We start from the raw sequence: 22,296 nt of genomic DNA on the forward strand, positions 1-22,296 counted from the left end.
AGACAGGGAACACAAGCAGAGGGAGTGGGAGAGGCAGAAGCAGGCTCCCCACTGAGCAGGGAGCCCGATGTGGGACTCGATCCCAGGACCCTGGGATCATGACCTGAGCCGAAGGCAGTTGCCTAACTGACTGAGCCACCCAGGCGCCCCTCTCACAGCTTTTAAATGCTAGGTCTGTGCCTGCCAATTTTGTAGCTGCTTCCAAGATTCCCACTAGCAATAGCCTTTATCTACACAAAACAAGACAAACACGTGCACCTTAAAATATCGGCAGTAACCAAGAGATGTTAATGCATTCTTGCCAACAGAAGACCCCATGTGCAACACCAACAATTCCCACCTTGGAAGTTGGAACGGGGGAAGGATTGAACCAACATACCTCAACAAATGGAGACTGTGGACCGGGGGTCTCCATATAAATGAGGAAATGTGAACTCCCACCATCAGTTCCCACCTGGATCTTGGGACAGAGTCAAGAGCTAAGGGTTTCCATCAATTACATGATAATTGCAACCTGAACTACCAGCAGCTCCCAATGTGGAACTGAGCAGAAAACCAATCAGATCAGGAGCTTGATGCAAAGACAACAGAACTCAGAACTGAGAGAAACTTACTCATGGCCCTCAGAAATGGTGAGAAAGACAGAACTCAAAAGGATTTGCAGGTACCATTCCTGTTTCTCATTGCCTCTAAATGCTATCAGAAGTTCACTTTGGATTCCATCTCCACCACCAAATCTGTTTTAAAAAAAATTCAAGTGTGTCAATGTAAAGATCTAACCGACCCATTTCAATAATTCATGAATTCCATCTAGCAAATAGAAAGGAGCTCCATGGACCTGTACAGAATGGGAGGCTTTTATATGCAGAAGAAGAGTAGATTATTTCAGGCAAGGTCATCTTCTTTAAGGGAATAGAAGGAATCTATTGGGTAGATTGCCTCATAATGCTGACCAGGAAATTTCAGACTGACTGGTTAAGATATTCATGGGAGAGGCTGAAACTGCAATTAGGTTACGTATTAACTCTTGGCTTGCACAAGACTTAGCATGAGGCTTAGTACAAGTGACTCCATTTTGGACCTATTGTTTCTTTTTAACAAAATAGTATCTACCTCATAAGTTTGTTGTTAGGATTAAGTAAGTTAAGATATATTTAAAACACTTAGAATAGTACTGTTTATGTGTCAGCTATTATTACACTGTGGTTATAGTTCCTTCTTCATTTTTAGCCCTTGGAAATTTCCCTTACTTTATTAGGGGAATGATATTATAATTTATAATAAGAAATACAGATTTGGTCTTCCTCCTTTTAGTAAAGAGCCTCTAAAACCTTTGGAATTTCCTGTGAAGAGAGATGAAAAGTTATCTTTTGTTACGTTAATGAGATGTCTTTTGGATGACCCCAGAGGATAAGGGTTGGTTGCCAGTAAAGCCAACCATTGATTACAGGGTGGAAACTTTCAATCTTGTGACGGACCTCCAGGGAGGAGAGAAGTGATTTAAGCAATCATCACTTTGCAATGAAGCTTCCACAAAAACCCAAAAGGACTGGGTTTGGAGATCTTCCAGGTTGATGAAATCATGGATATTTGGAGAGAGTGGCATGATCAGAAAGGGCATGTAAACTCTGTGCTCTTTCCTCATGCCTTGTTCTATGCATCTCTTCCATCTGGCTGTTCCTGAGTTATATCCTTTTATAATATACTGGTAATCTAGTAAGGAAAATGTTTCTCTGAGTTCAGTCTAACCTATTCCATAACCAACTGTGCCCACTCCAGCAAATTAATTAAACCTGAGGAGAAGTCATTGGACCCTCCAGTCTGATGCTATTCCTTGGTAGATAGTGCCAGAATTGAGTTGAATTATAGGACACCCAGGTAGTGTCCAAGAGCTGCTTGATGGTGTAAGAAAACCCCCACACATTAGAATTGGGAACAGAATTGTAGGGGTATTGTATAATAGAGAGGTCTTTTCCTGATTATTGAGTCCACTTTTGTGAAATCTGAAGTTATTCCAGACTCTCTTGCTTTCAAGCTTTTGAATATGACCTTTTTCCTTTTTTTTCCCTTGTTTTTATTTAACATTTTTTAACATACTGTGTAATATTCGTTTCAGGAGTAGAATTTATTGATTCCTCCCTTATGTACAACACCCAGGGCTCATCACTACAAGTGCCCTCCTTAATCCCCATCACCTATTTCACCCCTCTGCCAACCTACCTCCCCTCCCCTCAGTTTGTTCTCTATAGTTAAGAGCCTGTTTTCTGGTTTGCCTCTTTTTTTCCCCCATACTTTCATCTGTTTTCTTTCTTAAATTCCACATGCAAGTGAAATCATATGATATTTGTCTTTCTCTGAGTGACTTTTTCACTTAGCATACTGGTCTTTTTTTTTTTAAGATTTTATTTATTTATTTTTGAGAGAGAGAGAGAGTGAGCATGAGTGGGTGGGAGGGGCAGAGGGAGAAGCAGACTCCCCACTGAGCGGGGACCCTGATGCGGAGCTCCATCCCAGGACCCTAGGATCATGACCTGAGCCAAAGGCAGACATTTAACTGACTGAGCCACCCAGGCACGCTAGCACACCACTCTTTACTTCCACCCATGTCACTATAAATGGCAAAATTTCATTATTTCTGATGGCTGAGTAATATTTCATTGTATATATATACCATTTCTTCTTTATCCAATGGACATTTGGGTTCTTTCCATAACTTGGCTATTGCTGATAATGCTGCTGTAAACATCAGGGTGCATGTATCCCTTCAAATCAGTATTTTTGTATCCTTTGGGTAAATACTTTGTAGTGTAATTGCTGGATCATAGGGTAGTTCTATTTTTAAATTTTTGAGGAACCTCCATACTGTTTTCCAAAGTGGCTGAACCAGTGTGCATTCCCACCAATAGTGTAAGAGGGTTCCTCTTTCTCCCCATCCTCACCAACACCTGTTGTTTCCTGTGTTGTTAACTTTAGCCATTCTGACAGGTGTGAGGTGGTATCTCATTGTAGTTTTGATTTGTATTTCCCTGATGATGAGTGATGTTAAGCAACTTTTCATGTGTCTGCCGGCCATCTGTATGCCTTCTTTGGAAAAATATCTATTCATGTCTTCTGCTCATTTTTAACTGGGTTATTTGTTTTTCTGGGTGGTTAGTTTTATAAGTTTTTATATTTTGAATACTATCAGATATGAAATATGACCTTTCTTCTGTGCAGAACTCTTTCCCTCTTAGCTCCTCTCATGACTGTTTAAGACAGAGGTTAATATGTGTAGTATATTGAATTATATTAACTGTGTGACAGAAAACCCAAAGTAATCATAGCATTAAAAAGTAGTTTACTTCTCACATAAATGAAGTCTAGATGTATAAGGTCTGATAGGTATGACTTCTCCATAATCACCAGAGTCCAGGCTCCTTGTTTGTTAATATTTGGCTTCTATCTTGTGGTTAAAGATGGCTGTTCCAATTTCAACCATTATACTCAAATTCTAGCTAATAGAAGAAGGAGGTGAAGAAGGGCATGCCCCTCCCTTTTAAAACATTTCTCTGAAGTTGTACACACCATTTCCCATTGGCCAGAATTTAGTCACATGGCCATGCATAGTATCACAGGACACTGGAGAATGTAGTCTTTATTCTTGATGACCAAATGCCAAGGAGATAACAGATACTGGGGAAACAAGCAGTTCTTGCCAGTATACCTCTCTTATTTACCTCTTAGATCCTATATCCTCCCATCTTGCTCACCTCCAGAGTGAATGACTTGGCCTGATTTGCCCTGGACTTTCCGGGTGTTTGCACTGAAAGTCCTATGTCCCTTCCACCCTCCAGCCCCCAATCATTGATAAGCAAACTGGGATGATAGTCACCCTATGTCATCTCTACCTTGGATCTTATCAAACTATGAGCTCCTTGAGGAATAGAGTGGTGTCTGCTTTACTGTTACATCCTCAGTACCTAGCACAGTGCTCTATACATAGTATGCACTGAATAAATAGCAAATATTCACATAGTACCTTTTATGTGCCAGGAACTGTTCTAAGTTCTTTACATATATTTTATAAATTGAAGTGTGTCAATCCCCCCACCCCAATTCCTGCGTTAAAGTCCCACTACCTCAGAATGTGACCTTATGTGGATACAGAGTAGCTGCTGATATAATTAGTTAAGATGAACTCATACTGGTGTAGGGTGAGCCTCTAATCTAATTAGACTGGTGTCCTTATAAAAAGGAGAAATTTGGACACAGAGATACATACACAGGGAGACCACCATGTGAAGACTGGAGTTATGCAGTCACAAGCCAAGGAACTACCTGAGGCAAGGGGAGAGGCCTGGAACAGATCGTTCCCTCGAAATTTCAGACAGGGTATGGCCCTCCCAACACATTCATCTTGGACTTCTGGACTCCAGAACAGTGAGATAATAAATGTCTGTTGTTTAAGCCACTCAGTTTGTGGTAGTTTATTATGGCAACTACAACAAACTAATATATTAACTCCTTTTAATCTTCACAACTCCCTTGTGAGAGAGCCACTATTATTATCCCTATTTTACAGATGAGGAAACTGAGGCATGCGGCAGTTAAGAAAACCAAAGAGAGTGCCAAGGAGAAATACAGTGAAAGAGATATGGACAAACTGAAAGAAAGAAAGAGGGAGGAGGGAAAGAAGAAAATTTTTGAAAAGTTAAAATGGAGGCAGGAATAAAGAGAAAGAAGTGGCAATGGAAAAGGATTAAAATTTGACTTGGCCAAAGAATATTAGAAGCTCTGGTCACTGTACATAAACCACTAGCATTTCTCTTTTTCAGAGGTGTCAAGAGTTTGAATAAAAATGTCCTTTTGTCAGGAAATGAACTCTCATTTTTGACACGTCCATGTATTTTATTATGTTTTGAACCTGAAGCTATGGCTCCTGAGAGCCCTGGTCTTGATTTTGCAAAATAGGCTTTGTTTTTATTGGAAGAGAGGGACGAATAATAATCGCTTGTTCCATGAATGTGACTTTGGGAGGTTTGGATTTTATGGTCACATGTTTTATGGATTTGTTTTTGATGGATGCAATGGTACTTATTTTAAGAAGCTATTGTACATTATACTTCTTTTTTTTTTTTTTTGAGATTTTATTTATTTATTTGAAAGAGAGAGAGACAGAGCACAACCAGAGGGAGAGGCAGAGAGAGAGGGAGTAGACTCCACGCTGAGCAGGGAGCCTGACATCGGGCTCGATCCCAGGACTCCGGGATCATGACCCGAGCTGAAGGCAGACACTCAACCATCTGAGCCACCCAGACGCCCCCATACATTACACTTCTTACCCCTGGTTTCATACATATATATGTATGTGCATGTGTATGTGTATATGTATTCTCATGAGGGAAGAGGCCATTGCTGAAGTGCAAAGTTGGAGGCAATACACTGTGAAGAGGGGGCTTAACCCTCCAGAATGCAGTATACACATTGGACCAGAGATCTTCCTTTTCATGGTGCTGTGTCTCCAATCAGAAGGATATGTGGATCTGGAAATGAAGGGGCAGAAGCAGGAGCAGCCTCATTTACCGTCACTCCCAGTGATCTACCGAGTTATGCTTCTTGGGGTCTACAGGGTTAGAGGTTCTGGTTGTTGATAGAGCCATGCTTTCACCAGAGGATACAGCAAGGGTCCAATTGAATTACAAACCATGGCTGCCATCTGGGCACTTTGAGCCCCTTGTGGCCAGGGACCGGCAGGTGAGAATAGTGACCATCTTGGCAGGGATAATTAACTCTGATCAACAATGGGAGGTAAGGCTAATTCTACACAATGGGAACGGGTAGGCAGATGTTCGGAACTCAGATGACCCACTTGGTCACCTTCTTGGTTCTTGGTTCTCCTTTGATCAATTGTAATTATGAACAGACAAGTGAGGCCACCCCGGCCTGAGAAGGATATGGTTACTAGGGGCTAAGACACCCTGATAATGAAAGTTTGGGTCATACCACCAGAAAAGCCACCAAGACCAGCAGAGGTGGTAGCTGAGGGCAAGAGGAATGTAGAATGGAGAGTGGAGAAGAGAGGCTAGGACAGCTAGTGCAGGCCCTAAAACCCAGTGCAGTGTTGGAGCTCACCCTGAGCTGTTCCCTGGATGCGTATGGAGCAGTGGATTTGCATGGTGCAAGGACTGAACAATGGCAGACACAGAGAGCTGCCACGCCCTTCAAGAAAGCTCTTGCTGCCCAGTTAAGAAGACGTGGTAAGTGGACAGCCTCTCATTGGTGCCTTCTTCAGTGTCTGCCCCAGCTTTTGAGCAGCCTCAGCCAGTGACCAAGCGAGGGCCTAGCCATTTACAGTCCTAGACCAGCAGAGGCTTTGTCAGGTCTGCATAGCGATATGACACTTCTCCTTGTCCAGTCCTGTCTCCCTTGTTCCTTTCACAGGTATTACTCTCGAATACATTTTTTTGCACCTCTAATTCTATTTCAGTGACTGATTGCAGGGGGTCCCAAACCAGCACATGGAGCATTACAAAGCACCACAAAACCTCAGTAACATGAAATATTAAGCATTTCTTACTGCTTATGGGGTTACAGGCCAGCTGGGCCACAGTTTTGGTCTCAGCCGGGTCATTTGTGTGTCTGTAGTCAGCTGTGGCGCAGATGAGCGGACCTGCCTATCACGACTGGCTTCTCTCACAGGCTGAGGGGTTGTTGGCTATGGGCTGGTTGAGGTGGCTTCCACGGGGACAAGTGCTCTTTCCTTCAGAGTGTCTTGCTCTCTAGTCAGCTCACGGTGGCTTGCTCACATAGTGGTAAAAGGCTTTCAAGAGAATAAGCTGAAGCAAGCAAGGTCTCTGGAGGTCTAGCCATGGAATTCACACACTGTTATTTTTGCCATATTCTTTGGGCCCAAAGCAAATCCCAAAGCTGGCCCAACTTCATGGGGTAGGGAACCACCTCTTGTTGGAGGAGATACAAAGTCATATTATACAGTATAGGAAGAGGGAGACATAAAGAAATGGGGACGTTTTAGCAAGCTATCAATCACCAGAAGAATGCCCTACAGTGGAGTGCACTGGAAAAGACAAACTATAGCTACGTCAGTCTATCATACTGTGCTTTTTGCTTTTTAATCCTTTTAATATAGTGAAAATTTAAAAGCACACAGAATATGTGGAGGATAATATAATTAACACTCAGGAAACCACCATCCTATTTTAATAAACCTTAAAATGCTGACATATTTGGCTCAGATATTTTAAGAAATAAAACTTTGAAGATACTGTATAACTCTGTCCGTCCTTGCTTTTTCTTTTTTGAGGTCCTCAGTCATTTTAAATTCCAAATACTTACTTTTTATTTAAGTTAAAGGACTTGAGACTCATGCCTTCTGGTGATTCAGCAGGAAAAAAAGGAATTCTATTCATTCAGTCATCAAACAAATATTTATTGTGTCATCTATTTGCCAAGCACTGTACTACATATGTATTGATATAGTATATCCTTCTCTTTTTTTTGGTAGCATTTTATTCAATACACCATTTTGTGGGGTGCCTGGGTGGCTCAGTTGGTTAAGCGACTGCCTTTGGCTCAGGTCATGATCCTGGAGTCCCAGGATCAAGTCCCGCATCGGGCTTCCTGCTTGGCAGGGAGCCTGCTTCTCCCTCTGACCCTCCCCCCTCTCATGCTCTCTCTCTATCTCATTCTCTCTCAAATAAATAAATAAAATCTTAAAAAAAAAATACACCATTTTGTTACAGGCTATATATCCAAAGTGAGAAGCAAAGAACATTTCCTTTATAATCAGGGCTCTCTTCCAAAAAAATTTCTTTAATACCTGAAGGCTTTGATGGTGAATCTTGTTCTCTTAGTCTGTAAATTTTCATTCCAAGTTTCTTAACATTTTCCTTCTATGGGTTTGGCTCTTGTGTCACTTGGGTGGGTAGGATGTTTCGGTATGTTTATTTAGTTGCTAGTTGACCACACCTTTGGTTTTCTTTCATATGATTAAATTGTTATTGCTTGTAACTTCCATCTGGTTTCTCTCCTTTAAAATGATGACTTCAGAGTGCAGTCCTCTCGCCAGTCTTTGTTTTCTGTGCTTTTATGGTGATTTATATATGTATATTTATACATAAATATTTAAATAACAGACTTATTGACATACAATTTACATACCATAAAATTCATCCCTTAGTACATTCACAGGGTTGGGCAACCTTTGCCACTATCTGATTTTACAGCATGATCATGACCTCAAAAAGAAATCCTGCACCTATTAGCTGCAACTTCCCAATCTCCTCTGCCCCCAGCAACCCCTGATCTACTTTCTGTCTCAATGCCTTAACCTACTCTGGACATTTTATATAAACAGAATCATACATCATAGCAGTTTTTTGTCTCTGGTTTCTTTAACTTAGCGTAATGTTTTCAAGGTTCATCTATGTTGTAGCATGTAGCAGCATTTCATTCCTTATCATGGCTAAATAATATTGTGTTAAATGGATATTCCACACTTTATGCACCAATTGACAGACACTTGTATTCACTTTTGCGCTGTTATGAATAATGCCACTGTGAGAATTCATGTGCAAATTTTTCTGTGGACGTGTTTTCATTTCTTTGGGATATATACCTACAAGTAGAACTGCTGCATTAAGTGGTAATCCTATTTTTAACTTTTTGAAGAACTGCCACACTGTTTTGCATATTCCCATCAGCTACGTATGAGGGTTTTAATTTCTCCACAACCTTATCAACACATATTATTGCCTATATTTTTATCTTAGCCATTCTGGGAGGTGTGAAGTGATGCTTCATTAAGTTTTGACTTACATTTCCCTAATGACTAGCAATGTTGAACATCTTTCATATTCTTATCGGCAAATGTAGAATGGAGTGTGGAGAAGAAAGGCTAGGACAGCTAATGCAGGCCCTAAAACCCAGTGCAGTGATGGAGCTTACCCTGAGCTGCTCCCTGGATGTATATGGAGCAGTGGATTTACATGGTGCAAGAACTGAACAATGGCAGACAGAGAGAGCTGCCACGCCCTTCAAGAAAGTTCTTGCTGCCCAGTTTAGAAGAAGTGGTATATCTTGTAAATCTTCTTTCCATTTATTTATTTAACTAGGCTCCATGCCCAGTGCAGGGCTTGAACTCACAACCCTGAGATCAAGACCTCAGCTGAGATCAAGAGTTGGCCACTCCACTCAACTGACTGAGCCAACCAAGCACCCTGAGAATGTCCATTTTAAAGTTGGGCTAATTTAAAAAAAATTGTTGAGTTGTAAGTTCTTTATATATTCTGAACACAAGTCCCTTCTCATATATATGATTTTCAAACATTTTCTCACATTCGGAGGGTTGTTTTCTTAGTTTCTTGATGATGTCCTTTGAAGCACAGAAGTTTTTAATTTTGGAGAGATCCAATTTACTTTCAGTTTTGTCACTTATATATTTTGGTGTCACCATAAGAAATGATTGCCTAAGCCAAGGTCACAGAGATTCAATCCTGTGTTTTCTTTGAGGAGCTTCATAGTTCTAGGTCTTACATTTATTATTTTTTTAAAGATTTTATTTATTCATTTCACAGAGAGAGACACAGCGAGAGAGGGAACACAAGCAGGGGGAGTGGGAGAGGGAGAAGCAGGCTTCCCGAAGAGCAGGGAGCCCGATGTGGGGCTTGATCCCAGGACCCTGGGATCATGACCTGAGCCGAAGGCAGACATTTAATGACTGAGCCACCCAGGTGCCCTAGGTCTTACATTTAGATCTATGACCCATTGAAGTTAATTTTTGATACGGTATGAAGTAGGGGTTCAAATTAATTCTTTTGCACATGAATATCCAGTTGTAAAGATAATTCCTTCTCCATTGAATTATCTTGGCACTCTTTTTTTTTTTTTTTTAAAGATTTTATTTTATTTATTCATGAGAGACAGAGAGAGAGAGGCAGAGGGAGAAGCAGGCTCCCAAGGAGCAGGGAGCCCGATGCGGGACTCGATCCCAGGACCCTGGGATCATGACCTGAGCCGAAGGCAGACGCTTAACCATCTGAGCCACCCAGGCGCCCTTGGCACTCTTTTCTAAGGTCCTATCTCTATTATAAAATTTACCAAAGTTTGCCTTGTTTTGTGGTAAACTGGATAAATCTTTCTCTGTCATTGGAGAATAGGGAATATGTTTTGTTCATTTAAAATGAGAAAATCAGGGCACCTGGCTGGCTTAGTTAGCGGAGCATGCGACTCTTGATCTCAGGGTCATGAGTTCAAGCCCCGTAATGGGTATGGAGCCTACCAAAAAAAAAAAAAGGTTAAGATAGTAAATTTTATGTTATAAAAATTTAAAAAAAAATAAAATGGGAAAACCTATATGAAAAACACCTACCACAGGGCCTGAAAGTAAATATTTCTTTCCATCTTTTGAGTCTCCCCACAGCACTTAGTGTGGTATTTGGCACACAATAGTTATTATAAATGTTTGCTGAATGTAAAGTGGGCTTGAGCATGCACTCCAAAAGAAGGAGGTGGTTTCTGAAAACTGATTGGATGGGAGATCCAGAACATGTTCAGGCCTTTTCAAACTAAGAATCTGAATAACAGCAGAGACTGACTCCAACAGCTTAGTGAAGTTGTGTTGTTGTCAGAGTAGGAGCCTTCAAGTGATTCCTCATCCTTGAAGGTAAGTGACAAACAGGCTTTCACTTAAAGTGAACCCAAGCACTTAGAACAACCCAACAGGTCCAGAACATTTTCCCCCTTAGTTTAATTTCAAATTCTCCAGATGTCTACTTATTTAACTGTTTATGCAATAATAAAATTTTACCTTGTGGCCTTGACCTCAATTCCACAAAATCGATTGTGGTTCTTATCTGCCTAAAAGCAGAAAGATTTTCTGAGGCAGTAACAACCACTATTGAAAAGGCAGAGAAACAGCACTCAGGTATGGCAGGCAATTCTATTTTCAGTGACTCTTTTTTCCCTTTCTTTTTCTCTCTTACAATGTCTCAGAAATAGAGCACGAAGCTGGAGATAAAGGCCTGTTCATTCCACCAGGGAGTTTCCTACAGGTTCGTGTCCAGGCAAGGTTCCTGCCTGTCGCTTGGGTACTTTTCTGAGATTCCAGGATCTGCCCCTCTCTGTGAGAACGTGTGTATGTTCAAGTCCTGAACCTAAGCTGTGTTACTATACAGACACACATAATAACTTTCTTACACCTTTGAAAAACGTTCACAGGCGGAGATCTCATAGCTAAGTTCTTCAAATTACAGCTTCTCACTCCAGCACCAAATCACTTCTCTACAATTAATCAGGTAGGAGGCTCTTAAATACATTTTCTTCTAGGGCTGTGGCCACTTCCTAACCCTAAGGTAAGTAGAATCCAGCGAGGCTGGAATATAAACAATTTTTTAAAATTAGACTTTATATTTTAGGTTCACAGCAAAATTGAGCTGAAGACTGAGATTTCACAAATAACCCCCTTGCACATTATCAACATCCGGGAGGGGGTGATCCATTTGTTACAATTGAAGAACCTATTCTGACATCATCATCACCCAAAGCCCACAGTTTATATTGGGGTTCACTGGATGTTGTATATGCTATGAGTTTGGACAAATGTATAGTGACATGTATTCACCGTTATACTATTCAGAATCATTTCACTGCCCCCCAAAATCCTGTGTTCTGGCAAGACTCCATTTATTTATTTTTATTTATTTATTTATTTTTTGAGACTCCATTTAAAAGGGTGATACGAGAGGAAAAGAAAAAAAGCGTGCAGCCCAGAGGCTTGACCAAACTCCAAGTTTGTTCCCAAGTTCAGGGCCCCCAGCCGACCGGTCTCTCTAAGTCCAGCCAAGGGAAGGTTGCTCCTCCCCCTCCTTTAGTTGTCAAGCAAATGGCTTTCCTGTTGACACCGGAATATTGGGAAAGGGCAGGAAGAGGCCAAGCCACCTCCTTCCCGGCTTCCTATCCCATTTATTTATTTTATACACGTTTGTTTTGGTCGGGCGGGCGGGTCCAGCGTGGGGCTGTGGGGCGGCCCCAGCGGCGGTAACCCCTCCCCGAGGAGGCGAGGCCTGGCCACAACCCGCCCCATCCCGGCTCCAACTCGGCGGGCGGGGCGGGGGGGGCGGGGCGGGGCGGGGCGGGGCGAGGCGGGGCGGGGCGGGGCGAGGCGGGGCGGGGCGAGGCGAGGCGGGGCGGGGCGGGGCGGGGCGGAGGAAGGGGGAAGAGGGTGGGAGACAGCAAGCTGGGAGACGGAGGCCGCGGGTGCGCCGCGAGGAGGCGGGGAAACCGGCCCGGCCCGAGCCAGGCCGTTCCCCCGCGGGCTGCAGGTGGAGTCCGCAGCCGCCGCCGCCGCCGCCGCCGCCGCCTCCCCCCCCGGGCCCGAGGGCGCGGGCGTGGAGCGCCGGTGCGTGCGGACCCGGCGCCAGGGCCCACGGCTCGCCCGCCGTTCCGGGGCTGCGCCTCCGCGCCTCGTCCATGGCTGAGGGCCGGCGGCGGGAGGACGAGGAGGAAGAGCTGCGCGAGCGCCGCGAGTTCGGGGGCCAGCGCCGCGCCCGGGGCCGTGCGCTGTCGGGCCACTCGGCCGCAGGTGAGGGGCGCGGGGAGCGCGAGGGGGCCCGGGGGAGGGGGGGACCGAGGGCTGGGAGCCCCGGGGCCGCGCAGATCCTGCCCCGGACGGCGGCGGCTCCCTCCCCCGCCCGGCTGGGACCGGCGTCTTTCACTCTGCGCGGGGAGACGCAGGGAGGGTGGCTTTTCCATCCTCATCCTCACTTTCGGGCCGAGGCCCCAGGAAATTCAAACTGGTCTCTACCTGTCGTGGAGCCGAAACGACGGATGTTTCGTACGCACTAAATCCAGGGGCTGCTGGCTTGAACTTGGGGCCCGGGTGATTACTTATCTCCAGATGAGTCAGAGGCCGGTGCACAATTCTCTGGGTCTGGCAGCTCCGGCGACGACCCCTCCCGATGGGTTTGCCTGCGCGGCCGCTACCAGGTCAAGCCACGTGCTGATCAAGTCTGGTTTCGTGTAGCCTGAACTTCGGACCTTTGATTCTGCCCAACCCCCCACCGCCCGAGCTCACCAGTTATCTATAGCACTTGCTTTAGAGTTATTTTGTGAGCCCCCCCAGTCCAGGATATAGCGTGCCAAAAGGCAGTTCATTTGGACCGAGACTCATTTCTGGGTCTGTAGTTACTTTCATGGTCTTGTGTTTTTGGGTGCACAAAGGCGGCTCGGATCAATAGTTTGGAACTTAAGTGGAAGAGTAAGTGTAGATCCACACCCCTTCTCTGTTCCTGGGGCAACTTTTCAGTCAAACATAATGGAGAGTAAATTCTTTGGCCTTTGGTTCCAACTGGATTAGCCACGTATCTGCAAACTGGAGGCAAGAACAAACTTAGGGAGATGACAACAGGAGGGAGATAGAGAAGCGAGAAAGATTTAGATGAGAACGAGTCATTAAAGCCTCTTGAGAAAATGGACCATCGTAAACATTCCATCAAGTCATGGAGAAGCTTTTCTATGTGGCCTCCTTAACCTGAGGGAAAGTTGGAGAATTAAGATAACAGGTCTGTGGGGAACCAGTGAGGGATAGAAAATGGGATGAAAGGAAAGAATTTAGTGGAACATAAAGAAAATAGTCAATTTGATGCCCTTGATAGGATCTTGGAACCTTAAAAATAATTCTTGATGCCCATTACTAGGACTTTGCATCACAGTTAAGGCATTTGACTTTCTGCATGAACACCAGTCGTTTTGAAAGTAATTGATAGTTTTGTTCAGTATAAGCCAGACTGAAGAAATCATGGGCAGTTGCAGGATATGAATTAATATTTCTTGCAAGAATACAATGAAAAAACTTTACAAAGATGTACCTCCATTGATTTGCTGATTTAAACAGTGTAGGGTGCCTTGGATTCCTATTACCTTCAGCAAACAGCTTCACTTTCTCTTACAATGGACTGTAGTGTGGAGAGTATTGGAGGTCAGATTAGATATGATCCAGATACATGTTCATCATTTAGTTGCAGTATGTATGTTTATTCCAAGGCTGGCAGAAGCTTTTCTAGATTCTATGATAATACTTTGCTGGTTGTGTACGTTTTCCCTCAGAAATTGGTGTTTGCAGTCTAACCATGTAATATGCCCTGTTTCCATTAAGGGGTGAAGGACAGAAATATTATGAAGTGGGCAGAGGGTTAAACTTGCAACAATTGGTCTTCTTTCTTTTGGGATACATTGTTTAATAGTCCACATTTCTTTACAAGCTGTGCTCCTCTTTCCACTCATTAGTCCACGTGTTTTTCAGACACCGTCGCATTCCTTACCAAGCTTGGGCGTTTGTTCATTCTGTTTGTGCTAGATGTTGTTCTCCGTCCAAGTGAGAGTGTGAGCTGACCCAGAAGCTTAGTGTTTCTTCTGCTTATCGTCTGTCTTTCTAATCTTTACCTCTCCGGTTCTTGTTGTTTCCTTCTTCCCCCTCCGTTTTACAATCTAGATTTTCTTTTTCTTTGATCTCACATAACTTGACACCATACATTTGGGGTTTATGGACTGAGGGAGTCTGTGAACTCCTTCTCTTCCTGCTAAATGTAGGTGTGGTTGTGAAGGTGTGTTTATTTATTTTTACAATATACATTCAGAAGGGTGTATAAAGCCTGTAAATTATCAAGCGAAACTCTTGTAACCTGTGTCCAAATCAAGAAATAGAATATTGTCGGGGCGCCTGGGTGGCTCAGTCGTTGAGCGTCTGCCTCCGGCTCGGGTCATTTTCCCGGGGTCCTGGGATCGAGCCCCTCATTGGGCTCCCTGCTCCATGGGAAGCCTGCTTCTCCCTCTCCCACTCCCCCTGCTTGTGTTCCCTCTCTCACTGTCTCTCTGTCAAATAAATAAATAAAATCTTAAAAAAAAAAAAAAAAAGAATATTGTCAGTTCCCTAGAAGCAGACTCTGGTCCCTCCTAGTCATGGCCTCTTCTTTCCCCTTGAGGGAACTACTATTTTTTGTGTGTGTGTGTGTGAGTATTAATTTCCTTGCTTTTCTGTACAGTCTTCCCTGTATGCGTATGCATCCCTATACAGTATTATTTAGTTTACCTATTTTAAAACTTCATGGAAGTGGAAACCATCCCGTCTGTATTCTTTAGTGTTATGCTTTTTTCACTCAATATTGCTTGTAAGATTTATCCATACTGTTATATGCAGCTATAGTTTGTTTTCATTGCATAAATATATCACCCTTTTTGGCTATCATTTTTTTAATGATTTGTTGGAGTTCTTACACAGGAATCTGAACTTTTGTTGGTTGCATGTGCTGCAAATATCTTCTTCCACTTGGGCTTATTTTTTAAAATTTTCTTTATGGTTTCTTTTGAAGTGGAAATACTTAATTTCAATGGAGGTGTATTTATGAATCTTTCTTTGGAGTTAGTGACTCTCTTCCCCTTGCTGTGCCCCTTGGTTAAGAATGCTTTCCCTATACCAAGGTCATGAAGATATTCTCCTCATCTCCTGTATTTCCTAAAAGTTTTATAGCTTTCTTTGGGGAGAGATACCGTAACTTTCATCAGACCCTCAAATGGGTCTGAGACCCTCTTGCTCACCTTCAACATTTTTATATTGTTTCCCCAAAGGGCAGGGAATACACAAGTCTGGGACCTCCCCCTAATCACCAGGAAGAGTGGTAGGCATTAACAGGGTTTAATTAATATTAAATAAATTTATTCTTTCCATATATTGATGACTTTATGGTAAACTCTGGAAGGACTGCTGTAACTTCTTCCATGTGTTCTGAGTAAAATAAGTAATATTGTCAGTATGAGGGCACAGAATAAAATTCATGTTCACCATGAATCAGATGTTTCTTATCCCCTGTGAGGTCAGTATTATTTTCTCCATTTTATAATTGTAAAGATTCAGGCTCAGAAATATTTAAGCAACTTGCGGAGGATCCATCAGCTAGTAAATGCTAGAATGGGGACTTGAATCCATGTCTTTTTGACCTGAAAGTCCATGTTTTTCCAAGCTGTCCCACTGGCTGCTAATAAAAGTCAGTTGCTATTAATGCTCTACACGTTTATACCTGTATGTTGCTTGTTATATTTTACAAATACTTTACATTTATTTGGTGCTTTTCTGCTGAGGAAGGGCTTTCATAGCCTCATTTAACTTGATTCTTTCAAATAACCTGAGAGGGAAGAGGGTATGTTTTGTTATTCCCATTTTTTTTTTTTAAGATTTTATTTATTTGGGCGCCTGGGTGGCTCAGCCGGTTAAGCGCCTTCGGCTCAGGTCATGATCCCAGGGTCCTGGGATCGAGTCCCGCATCGGGCTCCCTGCTCTGCGGGGAACCTGCTTCTCCCTCTCTCACTCCCCCTGCTTGTGTTCCCTCTCTCGCTGTGTCTCTCTCTGTCAAATAAATAAATAAAATCTTAAAAAAAAAAAAAAGATTTTATTTATTTGACAGAGAGAGACACAGTGAGAGAGGGAACAAGCAGGGAGAGGGGGAGAGGGAGAAGCAGGCTACCTGCTGAGCCGGGAGCCCAATGTGGGGCTCGATCCCAGGACCCTGGGACCATGACCTGAGCTGAAGGCAGATGCTTAACGACTGAGCCACCCAGGTGCCCCAGTTATTCCCGTTTTATTTTATTTATTTATTTTTTAAGGTTTTTTATTTATTTGACAGACAGAGCATAAGCAGAGGGAGAGGGAGGGAGAAGCAGGTTCCCTGCTGAGCAAGGAGCCTGATGTGGGACTCCATCCCAGGACCCTGGGATCATGACTCGGGCCGAAGGCAGCTGCTTAACCGACTGAGCCACCCAGGCGTCCCCAGTTATTCCCATTTTAAAGACATACATTGAGGGACACCTGGGTGGCTCAGTTGGGTAAGCGTCTGCCTTCGTCTCAGGTCATGATCTCAGGGTCCTGGGATCAAGCCCCGCGTTGGGCTCCCTGCTCAGTGGAGAGCCTGCTTCTCCCTCTCCTCCCTCCCACCCCATGCTCTCGCTCACTCTATCTCAAATAAATAAATAAAATCTTTTAAAAAAATTAAGACAAGTAAATTGAAACTCAGAAATGTTAGAAGACTTAGTCTAAAATAATACAGGTAATAGGTACAGCTGCACCTCAGTTACCTCTGTAGTGTGTTTCATCAACTATAGTTTTTTTGTGTTGATACATGGGACATACCAGGTCGTATGGCCCAGTTTATAGTTGTCTAAAAAGTTGAAACAACTTACTGAATTGCTGTATGAGTTGTGGTAATTTGGGGGTGGACTCTTTTGGGTTTTCCACATAAAGTATCATGTCGTCTGCAAAAAGAGACTTGTGTACTTCTTAATCCCCATCCCCTTGTTCACTATTTTTTTGTTGTTGTTCTCTATATCTAAGAGTCTCTTTTTTGTCTCTCTTCTTTGTTCACTTGTTTTTAAATTCCACACATGAGTGAAATCATATGGCATTTGTCTTTCTCTGACTGACTGATTTCACTTAGCATTATAATCTCTAGCTCCATCCATATCATTGCAAATGGCAAGATTTCATTCTTTTTGATGACTGAATAATATTCCATTGTATGTATATATCACATCTTCATTCATCATTGGTGGACAGTTGGGCTCCTTCCATATCTTGGCTATTGTAAATAATGCTGCTATAAACAGTAGGGTGCATGCATTCCTTTGAATTAGTGTTCTAGTATCCTTTGGGTAAATACCCAGTAGTGGAATTACTGAGTCATATGGTAATAATATTTTTAAATTTTTAAGGAACCTCCTTACTGTTTTCCATGGTGGCTGCTCCAGTTTGCATTCCCACCAACAGTGCACGAGGGTTCCTTTTTCTCCACATCCTTACCAACACTTGTTTCTTGTGTTGTTGAGTTTAGACATTCTGACAGGTGTGAGGTGATAATCTCATTGTGATTTAGTTATGCGTTTCCCTGATATTTAGTGATGTTGAGCATCTTTTCATATGTCTGTTGGCCATCTGTAGGTCTTCTTTGGAAATATGTTTATTCATGTCTTCTGCCCATTTTTAATTGGATGATTTTTGTTTTTTGGTGTTGAGTTGTAGGAGTTCTTTATATATTTTGGTTACTACTTTATTGGATAGGTTATTTGCAAGTATCTTTTCCCATTCAGTAGGTTGCCTTTTAGTTTTGTTGATTGTTTCTTTGCTGTGCAGAAGCTTTTTATTTTGATGTAGTCACAGTAGTTTTTTGGGGGTGCTTTTTGTTTGTTTTTTTGTGGGTTTATTTGCTTTTGTTTCCCTTACCCCAGGAGGCATATCTAGAAAATTGATGCTGTGGCCAATGTCAGAGAAATTACTGCCTGTGCTCTCTTCTAGGATTTTTATGGTTTCAGTTCTTATTAGGTCTTTAATCCATTTTGAGTTTATTTTTTGTCTATAGTGTAAGAAAATGGTCCAGTTTCACTTTTTTGCATATAGCTGTCCAGTTTCCCCAGCACTATTTGTTGAAGAGACTCTCTTTTTCCCACTGCATATTCTTGCCTCCTTTATTGTAGATTAATTGACCATTTAATCGTGGGTTTATATCTGAGCTCTCTGTTCTATTTCATTGAACTGTGTCTTTTTTTGTGCCAGTACCATACTGTTTTGATTACTGCAGCTTTGGTAGTATATCTTGAAATCTGGGATTGTGATAGCTCCAGTTTTGTTCTTTATCTAAGCTTGCTTTGGCTATTCGGGCTCTTTTGTGGTTCTATACAAATTTTAGGATCATTTGTTCTAGTTCTGTGAAAAATGCTCTTGGTATTTTGATAAGCATCACATTAAATCTGTAGATTGCTTTGGGTAATATGGACTTTTTTTTTTTTTTTTTTTTTTTTAGATTTATTTACTTGAGAGAGAGAGAGAGTGTGAGAGCCTGTAATCACGAGGGGCCATGCAGAGGGAGAGAGAGAATCCCAAGCAGACTGGAGCCTGCTGCAGGGCTGGATCACAACCCTGAGATCATGACCTGAACCAAAATCAAGAGTTGGACACTTAACTGACTGAGCCACACAGATGCCCCTCATATGGACATTTTAACAATATTTGTTCTTCCAGTCCATGAGAATGGAATATCTTTTCATTTGTTTGTGTCATCTTCAATTTCTTTCACCAGTGTTTTATAGTTCTCAGAGGACAAGTCTTTTACCTCTTTCATTAAATTTTTACCTAGATACTTTATTATTTTTGGAGTAATTGTAAATTGAATTGTTTTCTTAATTTCTCTTTCTGCTACTTCATTATTAGTGTATAGAAATACAACAGATTCCTGTATATTGATTTTATATCCTGCGACCTTACTGAATTCATTTATCAGTTCTAGTAGTTTTTTGGTGGAGTCTTTAGGGTTTTCTATATATAGTATCATGTCATGTGCAAATAGTGAAAGTTTTATTTCTTCCTTACCAATTTGGATGCCTTTTATTTCTTTTTGTTGTCTGACTGCTGTGGCTAGGACTTCCAGTATTAGGTTGAATAAAAGTGGTGAGAGTGGACATCCTTGCCTTGTTCCTATTCTTAGGGGAAAAGCTCTTGTTTTTTTCCCCAGTATGTTATCTGTGGGTTTTTCATATATGGCCTTTATTATGTTGAGGTATGTTCCCTCTAAACCTACTTTGTTGAGGGCTTTTATCATGAATGGGTATTGTACTTTGTCAAATGCTTTTTCTGCATTAGTTGAAATGATTATATGGTTTTTATCCTTTCTCTTGTGGATGTGATGTATCATTTTGATTGATTTGTGAATATTGAACCATCCTTGCATCCTGGGAATAAATCCATTTGGTCATAGTGAATGATATTTTTTAATGTATTGTGGATTTGGTTTGCTAGTATTTTGCTGAGGATTTTTGCATCTAGGTTCATCAGAGATATTGGCCTATAGTTGTTTTTTTTTTTTTTTGTAGTCTTTTTTTTTTTTAAAGATTTTATTTATTTATTTATTCATGAGAGAGAGAGAGAGAGAGGCAGAGGGAGAAGCAGGCTCCCAAGGAGCAGGGAGCCCGATGCGGGACTCGATCCCAGGACCCTGAGATCATGACCTGAGCCGAAGGCAGACGCTCAACCATCTGAGCCACCCAGGCGCCCTTGTAGTAGTCTTGATCTGATTTTGGTATCAGGGTAATGCTGGCCTCATAGAATGAATTTGGAGGCTTTCCTTCCTCTTCTTTTTTTTTTTAAAGATTTTATTTATTTATTTATTTGACAGAGAGAGAGACACAGCGAGAGAGGGAACACAAGCAGGGGGAGTGGGAGAGGGAGAAGCAGGCTTCCTGCAGAGCAGGGAGCCCGATGTGGGGCTCGATCCCAGGACCCTGGGATCATGACCTGAGCCGAAGGCAGACACTTGACGACTGAGCCACCCAGGCGCCCTTTCCTTCCTCTTCTTCTTTTTTCTTTTTTGGAACCATTTGAGAAGAATAGGTATTAATTCCTCTTTGAATGTTTGGTAGAATTCGCCTGTGAAGCCATCTGGTCCTGGACTTTTGTTTGTCGGGAGTTTTTTGATTACTGATTCAGTTTCATTGCTGGTAATCTGTTCAAATCTTCTATTTCTTTCTCCTTCAGTTTGGGAGGTTATATGTTTCTAGGAATTTATCCATGTCTTCTAGGCTTTAATGAAGATAAATAAGAATATAAAGTAGATGAAGATAAATAAGAATATAAAGTAGTCCATGATGACTGTCAAGGGGACTTTAGCAAGAGAACCAAACTGTTGTGGTTCATTTTTTCTCACTAACTGTGTGACCTTGAACAAGTTACCTAAACTCTCTGGGCTTCCATTCCTTATTTGTAAAATGGGAATATTAATAAAGCCTATTGCATAGAATTTGAGGATTAAATGAGTTAGTATAGCTAATACCTTTAAAACATGGATAGGCACATAGTGAATATCTATAAAGTTATTAGTGTTTATTTATGTATACTTTTGTTGTTGTTGAAATAGCTGACACTTAGCTGAATCCACATTTTTCTTCATTTGGGAGAAGTTATGGGGTTTCAGTTGGTGGAGAAGAAAGAGGTAAACCTGCATCTTCAGCATTTCATAATCTAATGTAGTTGCTTTGCTTTGGAGTTCATGCATCTTTTAGAAATACATCAATTTTACAAGACGCTCCCCCCCTCCAAAGACTGAGTGGAGTTCTTCATTTGGCATTCCTTGTCCCATACAGAATTTTAACATGTCTTATAGTGACCTTTACCTTTTATTCATCATTACAAATGAAAAGCTCATTCTTGCTTTTCATGTAGTTCAAAGTTAACCAGGGTGCATCTCTTCATTCTTCTTCTTTTTGTTAAATTTTGACACTATTCATTGGTGCTTCTAACTTCATTGGCACATTATGTTCTGAGGGCAGTATACTCAGTTTTCCCTTAGATCATTTCAGCTTTGAATTCGGTGGTACTTTGAAATTAATCCTCTGAACACTTGGGTTTTAATCAAGTCTCTCTCAGTTAGCTTTAGCCTCTAGCAATTTACAGCATCTCTCTGGGCCTTGGTTTTTGCTTTATTAATTGAAAGGATGAGGCTTCCAACTTTACACTTGATGATTCTAGGAGATGAGAAGAAAAATAACTTCTGACTTAGTTTGTAGAAGTTTGCCAAAGTGTGAGGTAAGATCTTGGGCAGGTTTCTCTGGGCTCCTTCTGAAGTGCTGTATTGATGAAGGAGAAGCCAAAAGTGCAAAGCTCAAGAGACATTGCCTCACCTGGAGAGAGCAGTTACATTAGCTTAAGTTGTCTTGCAGCCTCAAGACAGGAGCTCCATTGATAAAGTGATGATCCACTTCAGCAATGGAATGAGATGTGTTCTAGGGAATTTATAGTAAGGAGGGTGAGGGTAGGCATGATGGGAATGTTATCAATTATGTACAAGATGAAAATATGTGTTTAGTAGCTTCAGAGCATAGAGAGGGGTTAAGGTTGGGGAGGAAGTGGATCTAGCCTGACACAAGGCAGGAAGCCTTCTTCTTTACAGGGAGGTAGAAATCAGTTCCTGTCTCTCATTAACTGTAGGCCTCATCTTTAGGAGCTCTAAGCTTGCCTTTGGGGTGGGAATGCGTGTATGGGGGGGCGTTGGGGGGTATAGGCTGTAGACCATCTTATCTTTTTTTTTAAAGATTTATTTATTTATTTGAGAGAGAGACACGCGTGAGCGAGAGAAAGTTGGGGGAAGCGCAGAGGGAGAGGGAGAGAATCTCAAACAGACTCCACACTGAGCATGGAGCCCCATGCAGGGCTTCATCCCACAACCCTGAGATCATGACCTGAGCTGAAATCAAGAGTCTCAACTGACTGAG

At 42.1% G+C, this 22,296-nt stretch overlaps 1 protein-coding gene across 5 annotated transcripts in view; it reads left to right on the forward strand.

Moving 5' to 3' along the window:
• Positions 1–12,244: 12,244 nt before the first annotated feature.
• Positions 12,245–22,296, forward strand: part of SH3D19 (SH3 domain containing 19) — a 175,620-nt gene continuing 165,568 nt past the window's right edge. For 4 of the 5 annotated variants that reach the window (XM_035022911.1, XM_035022914.1, XM_035022913.1 and 1 more), the window contains exon 1: positions 12,245–12,577. In XM_035022911.1, coding sequence (XP_034878802.1) covers positions 12,466–12,577 — 112 coding nt within the window. In that variant the 5' untranslated portion in view covers positions 12,245–12,465. The remainder of the gene's footprint in view (positions 12,578–22,296) is intronic. The other variant, XM_035022915.1, reaches the window with a different exon arrangement.

The sequence above is a fragment of the Mirounga leonina genome, unplaced genomic scaffold, assembly GCF_011800145.1.
Source record: "Mirounga leonina isolate KUSES-001 unplaced genomic scaffold, KU_Mleo_1.0 Mir_176, whole genome shotgun sequence".
Lineage (NCBI taxonomy): Eukaryota > Metazoa > Chordata > Mammalia > Carnivora > Phocidae > Mirounga > Mirounga leonina.